Here is a 25,763-nt window from a genome sequence, read left to right on the forward strand (position 1 = left end):
GACTTCATCAAATACAGGATATTGAAGCAAAATCCAATTTGTAGCAATCACAACCAGTCAAGAACGAAGAATTAATAAAATACATGTTGGTCCAGCCAGTAACAAGCTTAGTTGATCAGTTTACTAACATGTAATACAAATAATTATCAGGTTTGACTAAACTATTGAATGAAGACTGAAATCTAGGGCTCCTCAAACTTGATTAAAATTTGATTCATCTGCGGTTGATGTTTCCTGACCTGCAACTCGGAAAAGAGTTTCATATTAAAAGCTTTGTTAGGAAAAAACAATACAACTATATCCCCAACTCCAAGCCACTTACTTTGCACTTTTAGACATGGCATACATGTACAAAAATCTGTCTTATGAGGTCTCAATGTAACTGAGTCTAATTACTTGACAGATTCAGAAGAAAACAGGAAGGCTTACTTTTACACCGGCCATTGATAGTAGTTTGTGAGATGCAACATATATAATGTCTGAATCACTTAACCTCTTCTCCACAAAATATATAACTTCGGATACCCCCGCCTGTGAAAAAGAAGAAAGATGAATTAGACCTATTAAACAGTTAACTATGAAAAGTGGGACCAGAAGGGAATGAAACATATGCAGAAAATCAGTATATGCTAAGGCAGATTTCAATACTTAAGAAACAAGTATCGTGTAAGAAGGCTAAGACCTACATGAGATCACTAGTGGGGATGCATATTTTGCAAAGACATTTGTGAGAGGATAAAGTGTTCTTCCAAATTAAGTTGAAAGAATTTTCTCCATCTCAATCTATAAAATTATCGTGTTTAAAACGCATGTGAACATTATTAAAAATATGCATGAGAATCATATACTCCATTAAAAATAGATATGATTTCAAAAAGACTAATACTATAAACCACACTTTTATCCCATTCTGCCAATATATATATATATATATATATATATATATATATTCAAGAACTGATTAGCATTATCACATTACTAAGGTGAGATGGTGGAAAAATAAAAATGTGATTTCTAACATTACTCTTTTTAGTAATGCATGTGATTTTCACTTGCATTTTGGACATATGTAAGTTTAATAGAATGGATTAAAAGAAATGCATTTTGGACACATGTTAATTTAATAAACCGGGTGTTTGGAGGATATCACTATTTTAAGTAATCTACAAAAAAAAATTTAGTGAAACCATACAACCTACAAGGGTAGTTTCAACATCTAGAATATTAGCTTGTCACTAGATAGTGCTAGTTAACTTTCAACACAACCCTTCTTATCAGGCTTGTATGTAGAAATGACGGTCATTTGTTTGATTAATGCTTTGACAAAAAGGGGGAGGGGGTGTTTCGTTGTGAAATTCATGGATGAAGAAACAAAATGTAGTTGGGGGTGGGGGGCATTTCATATCTCAAGTGATCATTTTGTTATACAGACAGAACGGGAACATTAAAACCAGACCTGAATAATTATCTTGGCACATTCATTGCAAGGAAACATTGTCACGTAAAGCCTCTGCAACATCATAAAGAGACAAAACAGTCTTCCAGTATCATTAGTTCTCATATTCTAACAAAGTAGCAGGATCGTGAAAAAAATTTGGAAGCATCATTGACAATATTTACGTTTTTTACTCCCCTTTTAATTTCAACTTCAAATAAAGAAAATTCAAGATGTGTACCCACCTATCCTGCATACCTGAGGCTGCCTAGGGCTGGCAATTTTGACACGACCCGCGAACCCGACACGAACACGACACGAAATTAACAGGTATTGGGTTTGGACTTATCGGATTCGAGACTTAATCGGGTCTACCCGATTAAAACACGATTAAATTTGTATCTGGCGGGTCGACCCGCAAGACACGTTTAATAAATGGGTCTGGCGGGTCAATCGGGTCTGGCGGGTTATTTAATTTTTTATTATTATTTTTATTATTATTATTATTTTTTTATAAAAAAACCTATGTCTAAGTTCTAACTAAGTTAACCCTAACACTTACTGACTCACTCACGGCTTCATTTCACTCTTCACTTCACGACTTCACAGTTTTCACTTCACTGGCATATTCCTTGTTTTTCCGTTACTTTTTCTATGTGGGTCTATATATTAAAACATTATCTTTTAAATCATTATTTATATATTAAAACATTCTCTTTTAAAATTTTTTATTCTTCTTGGATGGTTAGGATAAATTTGACTAGTTTTTTGGCCTAAGATATCCCTTTATTAAATTATTTTTTCCAATTTTGATTAAGGTTTTTTTTTTTAAAAAAAAACGGGTCGTGTCAGGTCGTGTCTACCCGATATGACCCGGTTATGCTAAACAGGTTAAGCGGGTCGTGTCGGGTTACCCGGATATTTTTCGTGTTATAATCGTGTCAGACCCGCTAACCCGTTTAGCTAAACGGGTCGTGTTCGTATTTCGGGTAATCGGGTCGCAGGTCCTAATCGGGTCTACCCGATTATCCATTTTGCCAGCCCTAAGGCTGCCTAAAGTAGGTGGGCCCTGCAACCTGGTTGCGGGGCTCACCTACCCTGCACACCTTAGGCTGGCTAGGGCATGGATAGAAATTTTCAACAATTTTGTTGCACGAATTGTTAGCAATTCAAGCAGTAAATGTAAAAGTCCCTAAGAAACCCACTTGCCTGAGCAAATCTCAAGCATCTTACTCTCTTGTTCAGACAGGTGAGTCCTATAAGAATTCTCTTACATTTGTTGTCTGAATTGCCCCCCTCTAACAATCTAAGCAACAAATTGCTAGGAATCCAAATCCATGGGGCAGGTGAGGTTTGATTGAAATTCAAACAACCTAATTTCAGGGAATTCTAATCCATACCGGAGGAATAAAACATGATACAAATAAAGGATTCAAAGAAACCGAAATATGGACAATGTGTGAAACAAACCTGACCAGCAGCAGAAGCGTGATTTGTGTTTAGGATAGCATTGACTTCAGCATGACAAACATAACTGCAGTAGAAAATTTAGAATGTAAAGAGCAACAAAGGGATGAAAAAAAGTTAATCTAAACTAAGATACATAATAACTTGGTAAAGATTTTAGCCAAGTATCAAGCATTTGCATATATGATCTCATAATGGTGGGAACACTATATTTGATGAATGCAACAGAGAACATCAAACATCTATTGTGGATCACAATAAACTTGGGAACAAACCTATGTATTTAACAAAACAATAAGTTTCGAAAGAAGGGAGGAGCTTATGAGATCACAAGACTTACGGATACTTTGTCTCTAAAGGATCCCCGCTTTTGGATTTCTGGAACATAAGAGGAGGCAGATTTACTACTAGCTATTCCTTAATAATAAGAGAAATTTATTTGTTATAAAATGCTGACCTTTGCCCAAGGAAGCTTGTCATCAGAACAGCCTCTTGGAAATCCATTATAGCCAATGCCTAAACAAAGAAATAGACCATGAAACTCTCATACAACATGCAATATATGATTTTCCCCGTAATTGTCAAACTCAAAAATAGCAGAAGCCATAAAGACAAAATGGGCAGCTTGATGGTGTTCCTGTAAATTGTTGAAGTTGACCGAGATGAATACATTACCACATCATTTAAAAAATTTAACTGACGTGGCATCATATATATAAAATAAAATCTTAACTATAAAATGACTCTTCTCTATTTCACTTGAAAGTGAGAAGTTCCTTGTCCCCCTCCCCCAACTGTGTCCGAGAAAAAGTTGGTCCCATCAACAATGTCCGACTCCAAATACTGGAGTTTGCTAAAACGATCAATGTTTTTATTCTTTTTCTTTTGGAATCTTAAATGCCTTTCCTTCATGGCATATGTAAACAAGACACTCATAAAATACTTCAGACCTCACGTTGGATACCATTTTTTGAACTTACCGAGAATAACACCATTTTGACTCACTAAGCATGCACCCACCTGCATCACCAAATATGAAACTCCCATTGGCTCGGATTCAACAGGTAAATTTGCAAAACACCCACATCAGATGCAGAATCATGCATTTCAAAACACAAATAAAGCATTTTAGCCATGTCAAGCACCTCCTGCAGTATTTTTGTTCACAAACATAATAAAAACGTAGTGCCTCAAATTCTGTGTATTAGGATTGTGAAGATAAAGTAAGTGGGAGGGATAAATTTTCTTCCAAATTGAGTTGGAGAAATTTCTTGAAAACTGAATCTATTAAAATGACGTGTTTAAAATGCATATGATTTTCACCTGCCTGTTAGGGTCTTTGGATCTTTCAGCTGATAAAAATGCAATTGCCATAAAATAATCATCCCATGACAAATATCTGCATCCAAAATTCACATAAACGAATAAAAAAATCCTATCTTTTTTTTTAAAACAAAAAAAGAGGCAAAAATCAAAGTAATTCATAACAAAGTACAGTAGAGGAAATTCATTCATGTACACCTTGAACCCTAACAATGTCCATCCATCCAATAGCTTAATCTGTTACTGAAACAGAACAAACTAAGAGACTAATAATCAGAACTTATATACTGACCCTGTGCGCTTGGAGGGATCGAAGGGGCTCCGAGAAGAGCGGTTCTGGGAGACGACGCCGTTCTGCGAGGGATTGGTATGGGGAAAATGCTTTTTAGGGCTGAGGAAGAAGCGGAAAGCGAGGGCGGATGCTAAAGCGCCGAAAACTGTGGCCGTGGAGACCAGAGCGAGCTCGCGAGAGTTCATGGAGTTCGATCGCGAAGGGAATGGGTGACTGACAGTCACTTTCCCGAGAAAATTTTGTTTGACTGGCTCGGGGGCTGAGAAAAAAGTAGCGGGAAAGCTATAGTGGAAAATTGGACATTCAAGATCGCGCGCTAGGAAAATTAATTACGGCATGAATTTCCTCCGCATTCGTGTGGAGATGGCCGAGTTGGTCTAAGGCGCCAGATTAAGGTTCTGGTCCGAAAGGGCGTGGGTTCAAATCCCACTCTCCCAAAATTTTCTCCTTCTTACTTATTTTTTTAATAAAAATTTTGGACTATTTCTTGATTTAGGCAGTCATTTAAGGGCTATACTAATATCTTGCGGATGTGTTTAGCAAAGGAGTGAATCGGACTGAACCCAAAATCCTAAAAAAATTATCTCAAAATTAATCCCTAATATTCTTACTTTTTATATCACATAAATCATTTTTTATTACTATTCAAATAAAAAAAAAATCAATACAAAACAAATTTTTTTCACTTTTTTATACAAAATATTCTTACTTTTTTTTTTTTTTACATCAATTAAATCTGTTACAGTTTTGGTCCACTTCCTCATGCCCACTCCTTTGCCAAACATAGCCTAGAGAAAATGCACCATATATAATTTAACAGATAATAAAACCTACCAAATAGTTGTTTGCAATCTCTTTTTAATGGGAAAACTTGGCTATTTCATTTATCAAAGTGTTTTTTTTTTTTTTGGTAACTTGATTAATATGAAAGTGACAAAGCATTCAAGCTTTTATTTTTTTTAATCAATTCAAAGGAAAAAGTGAATGGGAAGATTACATGAAATAAAATACAAATAAGGAGCCGACAAACCTAACAAAAAAACTCAAAACAACTAAAAACAATCTAAAAACAACTAATTATTATTTTTTTAAAAAAATAGTTAATGTTTTGACTCTTTTAATAAAATGAAGAAATTAAGAAGAGGTTTATCAAACAAGGTCTCCAGGGGAGGAATTCAATTTGAATTTTATTTATGTTTCCCAAGAGATAAGATGGAATAATACAATGTACACAATATATTGTCCGTGCAGTTTGTCTTCTACCTTCACAATCACATCACAATAATCGGAAAAAATATACTGCTCTACTTCAAAATTTAATGAGTTTGTACTCCAACCTTAACAAAAAGGCATTATTTGAAAAGACAAGCACCTGTGCATGCCAAAATTACATGGCATTTTATACATATATAGCTTAGAAAAATTGTATTGAGATCCCTTAATTTTTTTTTTTTTAAAGGATTACAGGACTTGTAATTGGCAACAGAAGTGATTAAAACCAACATCCTAAAGATAAAAGAAAAAAAAAAAAAAAAAACAACAACAACAACAAAATTAAGGTTACCTTCTCATAGCGAGGGGATGGTTAATTGTGTACTCACTCTCAAAGCAGTGTTAGAGGTAGTCCAGCCATCTCCGACAAAAAAAAAAAAAAAAAAAAAAAAGAGAAGAAGCTTTTTAGGTGGTCCAAACACCCCTCACCTTAAAAGGCCAGAGTGGTTAATTAGCTTTGGATGGTCGTTCGAGGGTGGTCCAACCACCTTACCCATTCTTCTCTCAAAACAAAATTATGCTTTGAAAGTTGTCAAATTACTCTAAAATGACTGATAAGGTGTCCCAACCACTCTAAAACCGTATTTTTTTGTCTCTCTTTTTTATGCACACTTACATGTATCATTCCCTATTGTTCATGACAAATGAACAATCTAGACTGAAAGAATTGCATAGAAACTCAATCTTGCTTTGAATTCAGCATTCTTATAATTTCTTGCTGTCTTCATTTAATCCATTTAGCAATTACATATTATAAAAAAAAAAAATGAGGATTCAAAAGTGCAAGAAATTCGTGTGGTTGAATTCAACATCATTTTTACTAAGAATATCAAAGTAATTAAGCCGGGTTTTGTGTGTTTCATACAAGATGGTAGTGTCAAAACTTTTTGTGATACTATGATGAGCAATATTGCTGTGTTATATATGCATCATCATAATCTACATTAATTACAGAAATGCAGTGCTATGATGAGCAAAACTCAAGATACTTCAGAATTACATTTCCATTTCAAAGACAACGTACGGTTTTGAATGAAAATTGAAATGATTCTCATGAAATAATGAAACTAACAAATGGTCATTAATTAATCAATAGAGATGAAAGCAATAAAAACATTTAAATTAAATATTATATATATAAGGCTTAATTAGTGATTGAGAGGGTTTAAAGTAATAAAATGAAGGGTGGTGATTGAAGGGAATCGACCAAATCTGATATACATCTGAGTGCATGCACAAACAGATAAATCTGCTAAAAACTTTCGACCCACATGATGTGAGACGCAGAAAGGTCTCGTAAAAAAGGACCCCACAGATGAAGGGTCCAAGTTGGCTGCAGAGGCAGTAACCCACAATCATGGTCAGCCTCACTAGTGTGACCATACCACGTGCCGACCTGCCTGTAGCATGGGCTGCTCAAGAGAAAGCGAGAGGCTTTTTCGTACTGGGGGCCGACAACCTAGGCCTACCATAAAGCTATTAACCCCTCCCCAAAGGAGGATAAAAATGCCCTTAACCACATAAAGTTATAAACCCTCCACGCACGTGCGACTGTAATTATTACACACCCACACCTATCCATCCTCCCAAATCCAATCTCATCTCCCCCCAAAAAGAAAAAGTCAAGTAAATTTATAAACAAAGTTAAAAAAGAGAAACAAACACAAAAAAGCCACTCATAACCTAATAACGTGATCCGTTATGTTATATATGTTCCCCCCACTTTTCTTTAACGGAATTTCACATCTGTTCATATCTTCAAATCCAGGTGTTTACCAAAATCTCCTTTATATATATTAGAGTACTATTGTTAACTCTTTACAATTATATATTATATTTATCTTATAACGGTTGCTCATTCAAAACACATTACGTCAATCAAAATTAAAAAAGGTGTGACAATTAAGTAAGTATGAAGGGTTGCATTATTCTCCTGCTTAATTTTATTGTTTTAGCTAGGGGTAAATCATAAATGTATGAAGTCTTTGACGTAAAATTTTGAGATTTTTTCATATGAAATATATATATATAGTCTAAAAGTTTTAATTTTTTAAGTGAGATTTTGATATAACATGTAAATAAATTATAATCCAAAAGTTAAAATATATAAATTTAGACAAATAATGTCTGTAATTATAATAAACGACCTATTTTATCACACCGCACATATCAGTGATAAAGTCAGCTACTAATTAATTAATTAATTAAAATAATAATTTAACATTTTTACTTAATCATTTAACCAATTATGAACGTAGTTTAGTATGCTAGAGAGCAACAATTTGGCCTAAAACTCAATTATTATATTTAAAGTTGAATTTCAAGAGATCGAGAGAATAAAGATGGATAAGGGTAGGCAGTTATATATATTACGGGTTTTAAGGTGTACGTTTAAGTCATTTTACATGGGAACCACGGGCATAGAAGTAAATTGGACATGTTAAGCTTTGTTTATATATAGCCACAAGTTTTTGCCACCCCCACAAGGCCAAACTCCCTCACCACCACCTTAGCGATCATTTCCTCTGTACTTTGCAGCCTTTTTTTGCTTTCAATGGAAGAGGAAGATCATCAAAAGGAGTTGCAGCTACTCCCTACTTCGCACTCCGTACCTTCTTCATCACACAAGCCATCTCGGCCGTCGGCTTCTTCTTCTCTAAGGTATCGGTCAACGATGTCTGATTCCTTTGCAGGCCCAGCGCTAGACCTACAGCTGTCAATCAGCGTAAGGCCAATCGAGCCGGCTTCGGACTGCGTTCTAGCCGGACCCATTTGCGGTTACGATGACGTCAAGTCCGAGTCAAGCTGCGTCGAGGCGTTGAAATGGCAGGCGGCGGAGCAGATTCGGCTGGCGGCGATGGAGAAGGCGTATGCAGAGCGGGTGAGGGAGCTGACGAGGAGAGAAATGGAGTTGGCGCAGACGGAGTTTGCACGTGCAAGGCACATGTGGGAGAGGGCTAGGGAAGAGGTGGAGAAGGCTGAGAGAATGAAGGAGAGGGCGACCCGCCAGATAGATTCCACGTGCATGGAGATTACTTGCCAGTCTTGCAGGCAAAGGTTCCGCAGGCCTTAATTCTCAATACAATAGAATTGAGTGTTCAAATGCTTTCAAGGTGATGTGTATGCAAAATCTGGGTTAAATTGGGTTTCTGCAATTTGCTTTGACACAAAATAAATGTATAAAAGATAATTAAAGCACACAATAAAAGTGGCTGGATGAGGACTTCGCGATGCCCCCCCTTTTTTAATCTTTATTTTTATTTTTTATTTTTTTATTTTTATCATCGTGATTTGTATGCTGAATAATTAACACAATGATCATCTTTTTATATGGCCCAGGGGGTGAATATATAAATGTCGCCACAAGTTTTAAATTAAAGTTTCCACATGCAGTTTAGGAAGTCATACTCTTTATGTATTTAATTAGAATTTGTATGTAGCTTAGCTGATGCTTGAAGACTTGTTTTTGTCTTTGTCATTGAGATAAACATCAGCTTTATCTCAAAGCAGAAGTCTTAGCTTTTGAATAACTGGTGATTTAATTAAAGCAAAGTTCAACAAATTCTTTTAGAAGAAGTGATTAATTAAGGGGAAAAAAAGAAGAAGAAGAAAAACCATTTCATCATCTTGGGTCTTGATGACAGGCACTCAAAAAAGCCATTTCAGTTGATCATTTCATGATACCGTTTAGCAGCCTGAGTCATTGATAATTGTGTTCTAGCAAGTTTCCTTTTCACCTTTCATGTGTTTTTTAATCATATGATCTTATTGGCGAGATTAACAAAACTGCAGGTGCAACAGATCTGCAGTAAATCAATTTAATAGCCTGCAGGCTACTCAGTACCCGGAGTGAATCAACCTACTAGATTTTCGTCAGAATATCTAGAAAACGTGCTAGCACATGAAGGTTGAATGGAATTCGGATAATCGGAAGCATATAGGTTTTTGAGAAAGTCTAGGTACTTGCATATTAAACAACAATTATACACGAATTAAGAAATGTAAGAAGATCAATTTCATTGAATTGTTAAGATACTGCAAGATTAATTGGATCACTACACAGTTTCAGGTCTTTAATCATTTGATTGCTTGGGACTTCTGTGGATATATATATATATATACGACACAAAAAAGAGTTTAGATGAGAGGGTTGAAAGGGAAAAAGAAGGGAATTAGGTGTGTTAAAAGAAGGAAATCATCACATCCGAATTAAACATGATTAAGATGTGATGATGATATGATTAAAAGAGGTGGCCGGGAAAGTGTAGGCTAGGCTGACGATCGACGAGAGTGCTTTAAACAAGTCAAACCTGATGGAAGCAGGGTCAAGTTCGGAACCTTGATGTTGATAGAAAGGCAAATGAATCAGAACAAAAAGCGAGTAAAATTCAGCAAGAAGAAGACAGGATAGCTGTATCCACTTGTATGCAACTTCTTAACTTTTGCTCATAAGAACCCGAACACCCACTATCCATGTCTGGGATCCAACACAAAAGAAACATTTTTGGATAGGATGGCTCTACTGACTATACTAAAAGCATCAATCAGAACAGTGAGTGCAGTGCTCCTTTTCAAGATGTCGCGGCAATATTGGCATTAGCTTCATTTGTCAGCAACCTAGCTCCAAACATATTACTCAAATACAGTTAATCACTCAAGACTGATCAAGAGATCAGTGGCTTCAATAATACACTTGATTCTTTGATGAGATCATGACATTATTAATTATGTAGTGGGGGCAAATGATCATAAAGTTTCAACATATATTAGGTCCTTTTCTGAAAAGTACATTTGGAACAGCTAGGAAAGCATGGGGAGGAAAATAAAAAAGACGATCCAATTTAATATTATAGCCCTAGCTATATATACTTAATTAATGTGGTTGCCGGAATCTTCGTTCTTTTTAACTGCCAAACCTAATTAAGGATTATAAGATCAGTACCAAAATGTTTCACCTCCTAACCACTTGTTTCTTGCTTTCCCCAACAACTGCTGTCTGCTACTAACATTACTTCAAAAAGACGTTCAGATCACCGCAAATTCACTTCACTACTTGTTTAACGCTTGTAATTTCAACAAGTTCGATCAATCCCTTCGTTTTACCTTTTGATAAATGTGGTCCATTTTTTTGCAGGGTGTAAGCATTAGGATTAATTGATATACCCCATATCCACCTGGCCAACCTAGGTTGAGAATGCGGGCCCAGGAGCTCACGGTTGTGCCGAAGTAGTCAAGCCCAAACCACAAACCCTAATTGAGCCATGCTTGGCCAAAGCCGTACTCCACTATAAGGAGACACCTGACTAACACCGTACCTAACTAGCGAAAAGACACGAATTCAATGCCATACTTGGCCAGGGTCTTACATATATACCTTATCAGTGGGCAACGCCTAATTAAGATTGTATACTTGTTAGTAAGCACTCCGCTTAAAGAATGTTATATATGCAACCAATTCTAGTACACACATTACCATTTGCATTACAATTCTTGTAATTTTCAGTACTCTCTAATTAGCGATCCAATCTTACTAACTTAAGTATAAGATATTTTCTTTGTTGGTATTCTCGGCAAGTCTCCAACCATTCTCTCTCCTTTAAGTGTCCATTGTTCGAGATTGACATAGCAATATTCATTACATATCCTAGTCAACCGCATGTTACTGTTAGCTTTAAACTTTACTTTTTTGGGATCAAAATCTTCAAAAAGATAAAATGAAGAAAACGATTTCTCAGAAAATGAGTGCAGCAGTACTTGTCCTAATTAAAGGAAACCTAGCTAACTGTCTACATGATGCTCTACACTGAAAAGCTGGATGCCATTGATAGAAACTTACACGTACGTTTGGACTGCTGGAAGCTTAACAGAAAATGCTTAGTGGTGAGTTCCAATGGCATGGACTCTCACAACACCGCCAGATATTAATCTAGTTCGTGATCAGCCGTACTCCGACATATGACCACTTGCATTACAGACCCCTTGTCTTTTATCTTTTATTTTGTTACAATCATAGAAATGCAAGAATCATCAATTATTTCGGAAAGTTGAAGAGCGGGATAAAGATGTAGGACATGCTCCCCGAGTTATCAAAGTTGTCATTATGACAAAACCTTAAACTTTGTCTTTTTTCACACTGTCCGCATTCGATTGTCAAGTGATACTGTTTGCATTCTCATTTGAATAAATTGTAGAGAAGAGTTAGAACTTAGAAGTAAATTTTGAGTGCAAACAAGCGTATGAGACTGTTAATATATATATATATATATATATATAACTCATCATGACTTTTCTCAAGTTACCTTAATTAAACTGTTGTCGACAAACAAATCTTTGCCAAATTCAGTGGTTATGCGTAGGGACATCAATGCACTACTCCTCTAGGTAGCTGAGTGTTTACGTTTTTAAAAGCTTAAGCGGATAGGAAGATGTAAATTTAATCACTTAATCATTAGTTTAATATTTTTTCTCACCTGTGAGCTTAAACTCTCTTTTAATAGGTGATGCCCAACACGTGGAATATTTAATTTAAATAGGAGGTGATTTGACGGAGTCAAGGTTCGATGATCTCATGACCTTTGGCTTTAATACCATGTTAAACTACTGCTTATATCCCAAAAGGTTAACCTGATAGGAATAGATGAATTTAATCACTATTTTAACACGAGGTATTTGCAAAGATCATTGACAAAAATAAGCACAAGAACTTGTCAGAGCGAGCTAGCGAAAAATAGCTCTGATGTTTAAGTTAGTATGATTAATGAGGAAAATAGTTGAGAGAACGAAAGATATAGGAGACGAAAATCCTCCTTTTACTTGCTGTCAGCTGTCTTTTATAGTCAGCTTTTGTAGCCATACATCACTCTCTAGGGCCCCTGACTCATGCAACTCATAACTTTCTACTGGCCGGGATCATGAGAATCAATGTTGATCATGTACTAAGATTGAGATGGGATCCGATGTGGTGCTTTGTGGTTGTATATTTTGGGTCTATCGGAAGATAGGCCGGGTATTCGGGCAATTAGGCCTAACAAAAGTTTAAACTAATAAAAAATAGTAAATTTAATTATTTAATTTATATTTTAAGACAATGCATTTTACTTTTTCTATCTACTACTTACATGGGCAGTGGCATGTGAGGATTCACAAAGTTCAGCTCTGATGATATATACTACTTGCTGAACAGGAAATGTATATTTTCTTTTAAGTAATAATTTTTTTTTGGTCATATCTTTCTAGGTACAAAAGAAAGAAAGATATTGAATGATTGAGATTGTTGGATCAAACCATTTCTAAACCAATCAAAAGAAAAAGTCTGCTGACTTTTGAAGCCAGGAAACTTCAGATCATGGTGGGACTAAACTCTTTCTGTCACACCATGTGAGAATCATGTGAATCACATTATATAGTAGTACCACTGGCTGGGTTAGCTAGCAGACGTTGCCCTTATAAGTGGGTGCTCTATGTTCTCGTAAAATACTAAAAGGATTAAAGGAGATCCATAACGTACAGATTTCATATATCATTTGACATCAACATATAAGGAAGCCTAGCTATGCCGAAGCATTCTCACGTTCTTGGCCTACTGCTTATTACCATTGAACCATCTGAAAATAAAGATTAATAGGCAGATCACAGCCATTGTGAAATATTTACCACTAAAAAAGATAGTGATGGGATTAATCTTCCTATATGTTTATTAATTCCTACCATTCATATCTTCGAGGTGAATCCCTTCGGCCTTGTGATTTTCGCAAGTCAAACGTTTGTATTAAACAAAATTGTAGAAAGTGTCCGTTTAGGAGTACGTTTGAAGAAAAAAAAATGACCGATCCATAATTACTTGAAAAGTGGTTAATGACCCGCCTTCAATAACCGCATAACGTCTAGCTCTTGTGATGGCAGTTACTTAAAAATGATAACCGTATAAACTGGTTGCGGTTACATGCAATTGATCAATTAATGATGGTTAGGTTTTAATTTCAGCCATAAAAAGGAATGATGTATAATATTGTTGCTCCTCAATTCCCATCAATCTTTAATTTTGACGGTAGCATGATCATATATTAGGGATAGGGTAAATTGAGAAAATTAGAATATGCATCATAGTCTGAAACTTGGGACAATTGAATGAAGAATTGGCGTTCGCAACTTATGCTCTTTCAAGGATTCATGAAGAAATTCTTGAAAACTAATTACCTTTTTGTTTTGGTTGAAGTCTTAAAATAAGATTTTGGTTATTAATTTGCTGGTTTTATAATTTAGTCAATTATGGTGTTGTACGTTTTTTAAAAATTCTCACATTAATCAGCTAGGTATGTAGTTTGGTATGGATTTATCCACTGATTGGACCTCTTGACCTAATAGTTTAGTCTTTTATGTACTTAAATATGGTCTCATTTGTGTTGTTAGCTCATAATTTATAATTTATGATGCTTTAAGCTGTTTCATGTTACATTTACTCCTTGACATTGTTCTTTAAGAAAATTGCTATTTATCCAATTGATAATAAATACTCCATTTTCAACCGTGTTCCTAAACTATCCTATTGGCTATGTTTGTTAGGGTATTTGGGTAGGTGTTTTTCATTTTTTGAAAAAATGTTTTAACCTGAGATAAGTGTGAAAATTAGTTTCTATTGGGTCTATATTTGAGAAACTGAATTATGTGGTTTACACATGTTTATTTTGGAAAAGCACAAACAAATATAGAGTTAATTATATATATATATATATATATATATAAAGGTGGCCGCGTAGCTAAGGTTGACAACTTTTGACACGACCTAAGAATCCGACATTAAATTAAAGGGTTATGGTTGAAGGGTTTGACCCGTTTAATTAAATGGTTTGGGTTTTGGTTGACTTATATAGTCCGTCTTACACCCATGCATTCACATGATCTGAACTCGATATACAATATAATGGCTAGCAATTTTTGACATGACTTACAAACTTGACACTAACCCAGTACAAAATTAGAGGGTTATGATTGAAGGGTTTGACCCGTTTAATTAAATGAGTTGAATTAAGATTGACATATATAATCTTATATTCATGCATTGATATGACCCAAACCCGGCATGCGAACAGAAATTGCGCGTGACCCCTCTCCTCCACTTAGGGTGGCTATGCGGTCCCTTTTTTATTTTTTTAAATAATAAATTAGCTGTTAACACTATAAAAGTTAAACCTATGTTTTGTCAAAATATTCCTAAAAAGAGATGTAAAAAGCTTTATAAAGGAAGAATAAGTTAGCAAACATAAGCCTTGGTGTTTTACAATTCATACTTTTTCGTACTTTATATAATTTTTGTTTAAAATGAAATAATTAAAATATAATAATATTAAATTCATAATTTTTTTTTTAAAAAATAGTTAATTTTTTTTTTAAAAAATATACATAATACAACAAAGTTTTAGATATATTTTTATTTTTCGCAAATAAAATTATAGATATTTGAGACGTGATCTTTTGTACCCGGTTCGTGAATAGCCCGCGAAGCGACCCGCTTCTCTTTCCCTTCTTCTTCTTCAAAAATTTTCTTAAACTTTCTCGAATTTCCCATCTCTTCGGAGAGAGTGCGTTTCGTCGGTACGATAATGGAGGAAAACACACAGACTCAGAAGCCACATCCTGATCCGAACCCTAAAACCAATACCGCGAAATATAATAGTGAAAATAACAACTACAGTAAGAAGCAGAAGACGAAGAAGAAGAAGAGCGACTACGAGTTCTGCAAGGTGTGCAATTTGAACCACAACCAGGGCGAGCGCCACAAGTACTTCCCGAGCCACAAGAGCTCCCTCTCGAACTTCCTCTCTCGGTTCCACGCCAAGCTCTCGGACATTCGTTTCTTCCTCAAGAACCCTAGCCCTCTCCGGCCCGAGCTCGCCTCTCGCAACCGCCTCTGGTGCGTCTTCTGCGACTTCGACATCGACGAGCTCGGTAGCTCCTTCGCCTGGTAACCGCATTCTATGTAGCCGATCTTTTTGAGTTATCTTGTTTAATTTCTGAGAAAACGCGAGGAACAAAGAGAAGATAGTTAAATTTTTTGAAATTCTATGCTTAAATGTTTTGTTGAGTTCCAAAATTAATGAAAAATTTAAGGAAGACTAGTAACACGTTTTCTTTTTCCAGAATATAGCAACAATATACTCAACACTTGTATTGGAGCTTTTGATTTTTTTGAGGTTCTTTTAGGGTCCGTTTGGTATTGTGGTTTCAAAACTTGGGGGTTTTAGAAATTGCGATTTCAAAAAGCAATTTATAAAAAAGCGATTTTTAAAATCGCAATTAATAGCGAAGAATCTGAGACTTATAGAATTCTCGTTGAATTATATTGATTTTTAGAGCAACCAAACTGTTGAATATGGTTTAAGAGCTCTGCTAGGATGAGTTTCTTTTTTAATTACATGCTTCGTATTCTGTGAACAGTTATAATGCGATTAATCATCTAGCTAGTGCGGATCATCTGAAGAATTTGAAGCATTGTCTGTGGAAATATGGTGGTGGGATGGATCGCTTGGATACTTTTAGGATTTCAGAACCTGATGTAGCTAAGGTACTTGTTATAGCATTTATAATCAAAGGTTATTGAATATTTCATTTCCATGGGATTTCAGATTCATAGCATTCAATAATATGGTGGTTGAGTAATCAAAGAAAGAAACCTAATACTCGTTTCATGACTGCAGTGGGAGGAAAAGTGCAAATCTTTGGAGAGCAATGCTGTATCATCGAGTGAAGGACCTATTGGGCCAGTATTTGCACCTTTGAATGATATCCACAATGAACTCAACTATGGAAATATAGATAGTTTTGAAAATAGTAGTATCCAATCTGTTAAATCAAGTCTTTCAAATGGTGTTATGCCTTTACATTATTATACGAATGAGTATCAGGTATCCCATTCAGGACTCTCTGAAGTCGCAAATTTTGGCACATTTGCCCATGATGTTAGCTCTTCTTTACCAGCAGAGACATGCTCTGGTACAAATTTATGTGACTTGAAGGATTTGCAAGGTATGTATATTCTATTTATATTTCATATTACCTCTTTTTACTTTTTTAATTATTTATTAATTCAAGTTATTTGGTTTATGTTATGGTGGACTTTCCTCTCACGAATGAGAACGCTTATGGTAGTTTTATCTGCTATGTGCTTACATTATGACCCAGTTTGGAGGGATAGCCAACATCCTTTCCCTTTTAACAGTACAAGATGCTCAGCTGATGGCTATTTCAGTAATGAAAGGGTAAGTTCTGTCATCTGCACCGAGATTAAATGTCATTGTCACATACCTATCCTGGATATTGTAGGGTAGTCCATTCCATAGAAATGAACAAACGAAATGTTTGATAAAGTTAAGGAAAACATTTTGATTGAAGATGGCAGTAGCATCTACTTAGTTATTTTTTAGAGGAGACTATCCACTACTGGATTAATTTTCAAAGAGAAATAATTACCATCTGTACATGGGAGTAATATCTTTCTCGTTTACTTATGCAACTAATTGATGTTTTTGTACCATTCGCTTATTATAATCTTTGTTGGGTTCTTCTTGTATTAACAGTATTTTATGCTCAACAAAAGTTTTGCTAACAATAGGGCTAGTCATTTGATCCAATTATTGTGATAAACTAAGCTCTTAATGATGAAAATCCAAATATCAGCATGCCGTAGGGCTGGGTGGCTCTACATACTGCTTGTATGTTCAGGTATAAGCTTTATATTACGTTTTGGTAGTCTTCTGGTAGCCCCATGTTTGGCATGATCACTAGTGTTGATTTTTTTCATAATTTATTTGTATTTTATACTAATGTTCCAACAGTGAAAATTTGACAGTCACGTCTTTCATGGCCTCCCTGTAGATCCATACCTTTGTTTTGTTGTTTTGCACATTCATATGTACTTACAATACCTTCAAACATTTAATGTGTTTGGATATAGATGTACCAGGTGCATGAGGATGAAGGAATTGTAAAAGGAGAGAGCATTTCTCAGGGTATCAATCTTTGTCAATTTTTTTTTTTTTTTCCTTCTTCTCATTATTTTTTTTCTTCATGCATCTGTTACCTAGATCCCATATGAATTCATCATTTGAGCGGCATGTGTTCTTAGGATTGACATTGTTTGCAGTAAATTCACATATAGATCTTGATTAGCTTAGTGCACAAGGAGTTTGGTGGAGCAGTGCTTTATTTTGTACTGTCCTCATCTTGTGAATTTTTTTTTTTTTTTTTTTTTCCCCTCTTTAGGTTTGCAAAATCTCACCCGAGTTTCTACCTCCAACCCCGAAGAGGCTAGAGGCAATGTGCATTCTGGAGCACCACCTCCATGGTTCGAAGCGACTAAAGGAAGTCAGATCAATGTTCAGCTAACACCAGCAACAGGAAACCTCGTGTTTCCTAATAAGTCAGGGAAATCCAAAAATTTGAACCCGAAACGAGTTGGAGCTGCTTGGGCAGAAAAGAGAAAGATTGAGCTGGAGATGGAGAAGAGGGGAGAGATTGTCAAGGACGATTGCACTGCTAATTGGCTTCCTAACTTTGGTAGAGTTTGGCAATCTGGTAGCCGGAAAGAATCTAGAAAAGAATTTGAGATGGAGAAACAAAAATTTCCCGAGCTTGAAAGTAAATCTGAGATGCCAGTTAAGATACAACCATACATCAGTAAGCGAATGGTGAGCTCCACATTCTCAAATATGACATTGTAGGTTTTAAAATTCTTTAGGCTGTTAATACTCTAGTTTGTGTATATACGTGTGAGTGCATCTTAGGGTTCGTTTGGATTTGCTTTTTCAAAAATTTGAAAATGCAGATTTTTTTATGTTTTCAAATCACCATTATTTTTAAAACACACTTTCTGTGATTGACTTGCAAAATCGCTTGGCCAAACGGACTCTTGGTGTATACAGCTGATAGATATGCTTTGATAAATGCATGTTGCTTCTGGAGTGGACTAGAACTGATGTGCAGCTCTAGCATTAATTGTTTCAAACTTACATTAGAGTATGTTGCATGTAGTTTGGGTGATTTTATGCATATAATAATGGAAGCAGTTCCTTACCGAAAATAATAATAATGAGAACAGTTACACGATAGTTTGTGTTTTATGAATGGATTTCCCAAGGCTTATGCTTTTCTCTTCTCTGGTCATCCTTGCAGCGAAGAGAAGCAGCTGAATGATTATTTCGGAGATAAAAATGCTCAGTATTGATCTTCCTGGTGGCTCTCTTGTTAGAGAATCTCTATGTATATATCTTATTAATTCCTGTCCCATGCTGAGTTTTGATTAAATGGAGCCAGAGTCTCATGGGAAAGGGGGGAAGCAGTTTTGGTGCAATGCAGCCCAAAAAGGGTTTTGTAGATTCATAGGCTATTGTATATTAAAAAAAAAAAAAAAAAAAAAAGAAAAAAAGAAGAAGGAAGTTTGTTGTCATATGAGAAGTCTTGCACAAGATTAATGATAGAAATTACATTTTTTATTTTGCAATGTAAGATTCAGCAAGCCAAAAATGTAATTTTAAAGTCTAAACTAGGATTTTAAAGACAAAATCATAATTTTACCAAAATTTTTAAAAAATCCAGTTTCTAATCAAATTGCACGTTTTGAAATTACAAGGTTAAAACATGGTTTTTAAAAACACAGTTAAACATTTGGTGAAATTGTGATTTATCCTTTAAAATCGTATGTTTTTTAAAACGAAACCCTTATCTACGTTTGAAAAACAAAGATATTTTTTTTTTTTTTTTTTTAATGTTTTTGAATTATAATTTTAAAAAAATGTACTCTCAAATGATATATATATTTTTTACGATTTAGTTTAAACTTGTAATTTTGATCTATGAAATCAAACGCACTAAAAATATTGTTGGTCGGGGCTGATACAAGCAAAATTGCCATGGCATCATGTTTCATGTTTTCGCAATTTGCACATGTTTTGGTTAAAAAAAATACCAAGTAATTAAATGTATATCATCTAAAAAAAAATAAAAATTAAATGTATATCGTTACTTTATACTCGCACCTCTGAGAAAAAAGAATGCTGCTACTCTATCACAACAGGTCTAGCAGAGCAAAATGTAGTAGAATTTAATTGACCCCTAATCCTGAAAATCCACAGATTCCCTTTGGAAGAAACCAGGTTCTCGTCACACAGAAACTCCCAAGAAAACCACTTTTCAATCATTCGATGGACGTCATGAATGGCTACATCTGTTGTATTTCCAGCTCTTGCAATTATACTAGCACTATAGATTGTTGCCATCCTACCTGGTGCCTCTGGTGTATCTCCGCTTGGCCCATCCACCACTATCACATCCCACTTTTGCTGGTACACTTCTTGTGGTAAGTTTCTCAATGCAAGCCTGCATTTTGATGCTTGAATCGGTCCGGAGCCGGGTTCACAGGCCGGGTTCTGTCTGGCATGCTTGAGCAGCTTGTAAGCCTCTTTTGCAGGTGTTTGGTATTCAACCTTGTATGTTTTGGTGCTGTTTGAATTGGCTTTGATTTTGTCTAGCTTGCCGATATCGTCCTCTAGAAAGACGGTGGTGCCGCCTGCATTGATCTGTGAGAGGTACAGGTATTTGGGTTCAAGCCCAAAAATGAGGAGGTTGCAGGGGGATTTTTGAGCAACAAGATTTGATAGGAGATGAAATTCCTTTTCTGTGATGGCTTTTGGTTGTTTTGTTGAGGAGCCCGGCTCATGTGATGGAGTGTGCTGAAAAAAAGTGGAAAAAGTAGGGAGCCGAGTGGAGCTGGATGAAGTAGTGATGGTGATTAAAAGAAATCTAATGATGGAGAAGCTTGAGAGGATCAGGACAAGTGCAGGGAGAAGTTTCTTTATGGGGATGTTCATCTTTTTCCTTCCTTTGAAATATTTGTAATCAATTGGTAGATTCTGTTGAGGAGAAAATTGAACCAGAGTTACAAGAGGACGGCAATGAGGCACTTCTGGGGGCATTGTTTCTTTCAGCAGTAGCACAGCTACCAGCACATCCTCTTTTACAGGGCATTTGCAGTGGGGGGGTTTTTGATGATGCAGAGTTGTTAATCTGATGGTGCCCCTTGGGCATTGATATCTTCTTAGAGTGAGAAGGAAGGAAACAGTTTGCTTTTGTTTCAAGTGTTTTCTTTTTCTTTTGTTTGAGTTGTTACCTTGTCACCTAATTGCTGCTGCGGTTGCAATTTTGCTTATGGGATATCAAAACTGCCTATGCGTATCTCTTCGAGAAGGAAATGATTCGAATTTTCAGTAGTTTTTTATTCATATCACTAGTAATTTAGGCAAAAAAATATAAGTGAATTCTTATAGAGCCCACCTGCCTTAGTAGATGGATGAATTGTCCAAAACTTATTAGGGGCAGGTAAGCCTCAAAGAGCTTTCTCGCATTTATTGTCCGTATTGCTAACACTTTTTTTTTTAATGTCTGTATGAAAAAGAACCGCAGAAATGGTTGGTGTTTCAATCATTATAAAGGGGTGCTGACATGGGTCTCTACGTGATTGGAGATTGGGCCATTAATTCATTCCTTCCTTTTCTTTTTGGGTACCACGTTTGGTAGTTATGAGTGAAGTTGAAGAGGGCTATTCAGTAGTTGAAGGGCCACTTTCAATCAATGGCTTCCTCCAATGCTTTTCATTTTATATAGGAGTATGTCTATTACACATTTCAATGGCCAGTGGATCATTCATCTTCATCCATTGTGAAAGGGATTTCTTTCCTCCTGCCTATGGATAATCCATAGTGAAAGGTAATAAATTCTCAAAAGAAGGAAATCAGAAAGGAGAGTGCTGAAAAAAAATAGTTGTTTAAGCTTTGTAGTCCTTTTCAAGAGAAGCTTCCCGGAAAGTCCCGTAGCTAAGGGAAGGAAGCTGTTCCGATTGGATCTTAGGAAGAACAATTAGACCGAATGATTAATTATTTTTCGCGGCAACTTAACTTTCGTGGCTTTGCAGTGTTGTCTCCAAAGTTCAGAAATTTGCAAGATGGGTGTTGAATATTTCAGCGCGGTTCAATCATCCCTTACCATTAGGATTTTTCGTTAATTCAAACAGTTAACAAGTTAAATGCTCTTTATACCCCTCTAAAATTTATAAAAATATAAATATATCCTTAATTTTTTTTTTTTAAAAAAAAAAATGAGAGAAAAAAGAAAAAAAAAAAAAGAAAAAGAAAAAGAAAAAGATGACCTACAACTTGCTGTGGGTTGGTTTTTTCACTTTTTTATATATATATAAACGGGATATTTATTATTTTTAGGACAGTTTTCCTTCAAACTGGGTTGAAAGAATTTCTTTCAGCCTAGTCTATAAAAATGACATGTATCTATTTTTTTAATAACTTGTGAGATGCATATGTTTTTTTAATAGCAGGGACAAAGTTAGAATAAATTTTATTAAAAACTCATGTGTATCTCACATGTTAATAAAAAAATAGACACGTGTCATTCTTATAGACTAGGTTGAAGAAAATTTCTCTAATCTAGTCTGGAGAAAAACTGTCCTTATTTTAAAGCCATGAAAGTAATTCTATAAGAATATACTCTCCTGTCTCTCTCTCAACATTGTTTGTGCCGAATCAAAAGCAATTGTTTTTGGTTTCTTCTGCAGAGAGACAAAACTAGAGTCGTGCCTAATTGACCCCATTTAACATTATTTTCTTTTTCTTCCAAGAATGGATGGCCATTGCACATAGCAAGCATATAGCAGGGGGAAGCGAAAATGTGGGTGGTTTTGAAAAATATTGTAATGGGCTGCAACTGCTTCACATCGCAGGATAACTGATTATTCTAAAAGTTTTGTTTTCAATATGAATAAAAGTCAATATCTTGACAAGTGAGATTGCAAGTATTTGGTGCCAAAAAAGAGTTTGGATACATATTCTTTGCATCAATTCCAAATACATACAGCTAAATTTGATACTAGAGACAATACCGAACAATATGTACAAAATTTTCCTGCAAATTGGGTTATGGGAATTTCCGTTCCGCCAACCCAATTTGAAGTAAAACTATGTTTGAGCAGTATAGGTGTGCCTTAGCTAGTTGTTACATGTCCAACCAATACAACAGTAATTTCAATAACTTTAATCCTCTTAAGTTTTCCCCTAAAGCTGGTGGCACTAGATCTCAGATACTTTAAAATCAATTCAACATCAATTTTTGAGCACATTCATACTCACCTCTAGCAGCTACTGGAAATAATTCTGGCTTAAAGTCATTACTAGACCATGTCTTCACAGAAATAGCAATTCAATCACCTTACCCCATTATGATTTATGATAGGCTGACCACAAGCCTAAAATCAATAAAAATATTTCAATTTTGTATAGAAAAAAATTACCAACAAATCAGTCTAATATTGCTTCCCACCAAACGCCCTCAAGGGTCATCTTCCATCCAAAATTTAAAATTCAGAGGTGACAATTCATCTTCAATTAAATATGTATTATGTTGTTATCAATTCATAATTTCATTTAAAATTCAACTCTGTACCATCTATCTTTAAGTGGGTGGGTATTCCAGCCAGAAAAAAGAATTAATCTCATATAAACTTAACCAATGATCAAGTTACACATACTAAACTTGAAGACATAATCTATATTCTAAACCATGGTTATGCTAACAGAAGTGTTATTACTGAGTCATGGTATACTGTTTCAAAACATTGCTGTTGTCATTGTGGATGTAGAGATCCAGTCTTATAATATCTTTAATACCCCACCATTCAGAACCTCATCTGCAATAACCAATGCTTTAGTGAGTTTGGCTCAGACTTCTCTACACACCTGCCTTTGATTTTTCCTCCATATCCTCTTCTTTTCTCCCTTCCTAGTTGTTTCTTTTGGTTTATCTAGCACACCAATCCATATCAGCAACAAGAGGTTTTGATCAGTTTGGCGCGTTTTTCTCTATTCTCTCTTCTTCTCTCTTCTGTCCACTCTGCCATAGATTCTATTATTCCCTAAATCTTCCATCCTAAACCCAATTCCGCAGCAAGAGAGTGTTTTCGCAAGTGAATTCGTATTACCTCTCTTTTTTCTCCTGATATTTTGACTTCTTCTTCCTCAAATCTTCCTGAGTCTTGCATAGTTGGCCCATGAACAAAGCTTAGTGGCAGAGAGAGTACATACTATGGGAAGGAACACTGAACAACAGGTTGTTTCACTTGCAGGATCAAAGGTGAGTACTTATAATTCCAAAACCATATTCTTTTGTTGCTATTTTCAGTTCTGTCATACAAAATTCTCATTGCATAAGAGATTCAAAGATTCTCATAAAACAATTTGACAACAAATCAGGAAGGTGATAATAAAAAGTCCCTCTTTGCTTCTATACACAAACCGCCTGCAGAAAATGGCAGAAGTACAACCAGTTTGGTTGTTAAGGTATCATTCATATTCTTATCTCCTGTTATGTAGAAAGTTTTCAGGGCACCTAATATAATGTCTATCTGATTGGGGTTTTGATTTTTTCTTTTTCGAAATAAAATAGAAAGCCAATATCGTGATACCTCCTCACGTCGTAGCTGAAGCCATATCAACATTGCATGGTCTTGACCTCAGATGGTCAGGTCCGATCACGCCATCAGAAATGCAATATGTTGAACAGTATGTCTTAGCAAAGTACCCGCAATATTCCGGGCTAGTTGAAGGAGAAAAGATAGATCTCTCTAGCCTTTGCATCCATGAGGAGCCCTCAGAACCCATGTTTGAAGATAGGGGGAAGTCCCCAAGGGGTACCTTCAGAGATCCTTCCACACCCTCTTCTGGAACCGGTCATCCTGACTTGGATAGGACCCAGTTGGAGCCATCAAGATTGCTTGATATTCTCACCAAGAAATCCACCTTTCCTGGAAGTTTTATCTCAATCCCCGAAATCCAAGCTCGAAACAAGGTTTTGACGCACTGTGGATTATCTGATGATGAGTACCTTGTTCTCTTCACTCCAAGCTACCAGGATGCCATGAAGTTGGTTGGGGAGAGCTACCCCTTCTTCAAGGGAAACTACTACATGACCATTATTGGGGAAGAAGAAGAAGACTGCATAAGGGAGTTTGCTACTTTCAAGGAATCCAAAGTCGTATCAGCACCAGAGACTTGGCTGGATTTGAGGATCAAGGGATCACAGCTTAGCCAGTATTTTAGGAGGAAGTGTAGATACAGCCCAAAAGGGTTATTCTGTTATCCAGTCAACATAAAAGGGACTCGTAATTCAATTCATTGGGTTTCAGAAGCCCATCGGAACTCCTGGCATGTTCTGCTTGATGCAACTACACTGGTTGTAGGGGAGGATAGGTTGAATCTCGCACTACACCAGCCAGACTTTGTGTTGTGTAGTCTTGATAATACACATGCTAATCCGTCAACGATCACTTGCCTCTTGGTCAGAAAGAAATCCTTTGACACTACAACTGCTTCAGGCCAATGAGTGAGAGCAAAGTACTTTGATGCTATCACGACCTTAAATCAGGGCAACAATTTAACGAGGTTTGATCGACAATGTATTTAAATATGTTTAAACCAGACTAGTAATATCAATACATTTTAGCGATATGGACGTTAAATTTTCCTTAGATTTCTGTAGATAAAGAACCTTTTATTAGAGTGAATTAATCCATGGAGACATTTGAAGGATCATTATTGATGTTGATTTCTCACAACGTTGCACCTGCAGGATTCCCAGTCCCAGTAGAAATTGAGGTATTACGAAAACCCAGTGACTGGTCTTTAACTTCTCCGGAAATCTTTTATATGACTAATCTATACATATTATTATAGAAAGTCTCGAATCAGTATCCATTTAAGACCCTAGGAACTACTTGTGAACCAAATGGTTAGTCGGCCAGAAACCAATTTGAAGAGAAGGGCTAAGAGAATTCCATTTCCACAATACATAACATATATACAGACAACTTCAGTTGTATATATTGACAAATAGATATGTAGAACACTAGCTCAGGCTGCACAC

At 35.8% G+C, this 25,763-nt stretch overlaps 5 protein-coding genes and 1 non-coding gene across 7 annotated transcripts; 4 read left to right on the forward strand and 2 right to left on the reverse strand.

Moving 5' to 3' along the window:
• Nucleotides 1-21: 21 nt before the first annotated feature.
• LOC132175525 (uncharacterized) lies at nucleotides 22-4,848 on the reverse strand. Its single transcript, XM_059587495.1, has 9 exons — nucleotides 4,518-4,848; nucleotides 4,226-4,301; nucleotides 3,883-3,922; nucleotides 3,360-3,418; nucleotides 3,243-3,280; nucleotides 2,906-2,969; nucleotides 1,457-1,510; nucleotides 430-531; nucleotides 22-239 (listed from the first exon to the last, which is right to left on the reverse strand). The coding sequence occupies exons 1-9, from the start codon at nucleotides 4,700-4,702 to the stop codon at nucleotides 183-185; spliced, it is 675 nt and encodes a 224-aa protein (XP_059443478.1). The 5' UTR covers nucleotides 4,703-4,848; the 3' UTR covers nucleotides 22-182.
• Nucleotides 4,849-4,873: 25 nt separating this feature from the next.
• On the forward strand, nucleotides 4,874-4,955 carry TRNAL-AAG (transfer RNA leucine (anticodon AAG)). Its single transcript has one exon. It is a non-coding gene; the product is annotated as a tRNA-Leu (tRNA).
• A 3,324-nt stretch (nucleotides 4,956-8,279) lies between these two features.
• Nucleotides 8,280-9,020, forward strand: LOC132176040 (protein indeterminate-domain 16). Its single transcript, XM_059588153.1, has one exon. The coding sequence runs from the start codon at nucleotides 8,344-8,346 to the stop codon at nucleotides 8,860-8,862; it is 519 nt and encodes a 172-aa protein (XP_059444136.1). The 5' UTR covers nucleotides 8,280-8,343; the 3' UTR covers nucleotides 8,863-9,020.
• A 6,268-nt stretch (nucleotides 9,021-15,288) lies between these two features.
• LOC132176314 (TITAN-like protein) lies at nucleotides 15,289-19,232 on the forward strand. Of its 2 annotated transcripts, none has more exons than XM_059588484.1 (7): nucleotides 15,289-15,750; nucleotides 16,224-16,350; nucleotides 16,484-16,811; nucleotides 16,968-17,044; nucleotides 17,749-17,794; nucleotides 18,048-18,472; nucleotides 18,957-19,232. In XM_059588484.1, exons 1-7 carry the CDS (start codon nucleotides 15,389-15,391, stop codon nucleotides 18,975-18,977), a joined length of 1,386 nt encoding a protein of 461 aa, XP_059444467.1. In that variant the 5' UTR covers nucleotides 15,289-15,388; the 3' UTR covers nucleotides 18,978-19,232. The 2 variants fall into 2 exon arrangements, with proteins under 2 accessions (XP_059444467.1, XP_059444466.1); XM_059588483.1 differs by having other exon boundaries at nucleotides 17,740-17,794; nucleotides 18,957-19,231.
• Nucleotides 19,233-19,773: 541 nt separating this feature from the next.
• Nucleotides 19,774-20,996, reverse strand: LOC132176226 (arabinogalactan O-methyltransferase 2). The gene has a single exon (XM_059588371.1). It carries the CDS (start codon nucleotides 20,753-20,755, stop codon nucleotides 19,841-19,843), a length of 915 nt encoding a protein of 304 aa, XP_059444354.1. The 5' UTR covers nucleotides 20,756-20,996; the 3' UTR covers nucleotides 19,774-19,840.
• A 2,567-nt stretch (nucleotides 20,997-23,563) lies between these two features.
• On the forward strand, nucleotides 23,564-25,432 carry LOC132175974 (uncharacterized). The gene is made up of 3 exons (XM_059588073.1): nucleotides 23,564-23,975; nucleotides 24,095-24,181; nucleotides 24,288-25,432. Exons 1-3 carry the CDS (start codon nucleotides 23,928-23,930, stop codon nucleotides 25,221-25,223), a joined length of 1,071 nt encoding a protein of 356 aa, XP_059444056.1. The 5' UTR covers nucleotides 23,564-23,927; the 3' UTR covers nucleotides 25,224-25,432.
• Nucleotides 25,433-25,763: the final 331 nt, after the last annotated feature.

This window comes from Corylus avellana, chromosome ca3, assembly GCF_901000735.1.
Source record: "Corylus avellana chromosome ca3, CavTom2PMs-1.0".
In the NCBI taxonomy this organism is placed as follows: domain Eukaryota; kingdom Viridiplantae; phylum Streptophyta; class Magnoliopsida; order Fagales; family Betulaceae; genus Corylus; species Corylus avellana.

What these genes read in the sequence shown, in the direction of transcription:
- LOC132175525 (XM_059587495.1), bottom strand. Translation starts at nt 4,702, where the DNA reads ATGAACTCTCGCGAGCTCGCTCTGGTCTCCACGGCCACAGTTTTCGGC. An exon ending in GATCCCTCCAAGCGCACAGG is followed by an intron (nt 4,302 to 4,517) that starts GTCAGTATATAA and finishes TTTTGGATGCAG; the next exon opens with ATATTTGTCATGGGATGATT. An exon ending in TATCAATGGCCGGTGTAAAA is followed by an intron (nt 240 to 429) that starts GTAAGCCTTCCT and finishes TCCGAGTTGCAG; the next exon opens with GTCAGGAAACATCAACCGCA.
- LOC132176040 (XM_059588153.1), top strand. Translation starts at nt 8,344, where the DNA reads ATGGAAGAGGAAGATCATCAAAAGGAGTTGCAGCTACTCCCTACTTCG.
- LOC132176314 (XM_059588483.1), top strand. Translation starts at nt 15,389, where the DNA reads ATGGAGGAAAACACACAGACTCAGAAGCCACATCCTGATCCGAACCCT. An exon ending in AGGAGAGAGCATTTCTCAGG is followed by an intron (nt 17,795 to 18,047) that starts GTATCAATCTTT and finishes TCCCCTCTTTAG; the next exon opens with GTTTGCAAAATCTCACCCGA. An exon ending in CATACATCAGTAAGCGAATG is followed by an intron (nt 18,473 to 18,956) that starts GTGAGCTCCACA and finishes TCATCCTTGCAG; the next exon opens with CGAAGAGAAGCAGCTGAATG.
- LOC132176226 (XM_059588371.1), bottom strand. Translation starts at nt 20,755, where the DNA reads ATGCCCCCAGAAGTGCCTCATTGCCGTCCTCTTGTAACTCTGGTTCAA.
- LOC132175974 (XM_059588073.1), top strand. Translation starts at nt 23,928, where the DNA reads ATGGGAAGGAACACTGAACAACAGGTTGTTTCACTTGCAGGATCAAAG. An exon ending in TTTCACTTGCAGGATCAAAG is followed by an intron (nt 23,976 to 24,094) that starts GTGAGTACTTAT and finishes ACAACAAATCAG; the next exon opens with GAAGGTGATAATAAAAAGTC. An exon ending in CAACCAGTTTGGTTGTTAAG is followed by an intron (nt 24,182 to 24,287) that starts GTATCATTCATA and finishes GAAATAAAATAG; the next exon opens with AAAGCCAATATCGTGATACC.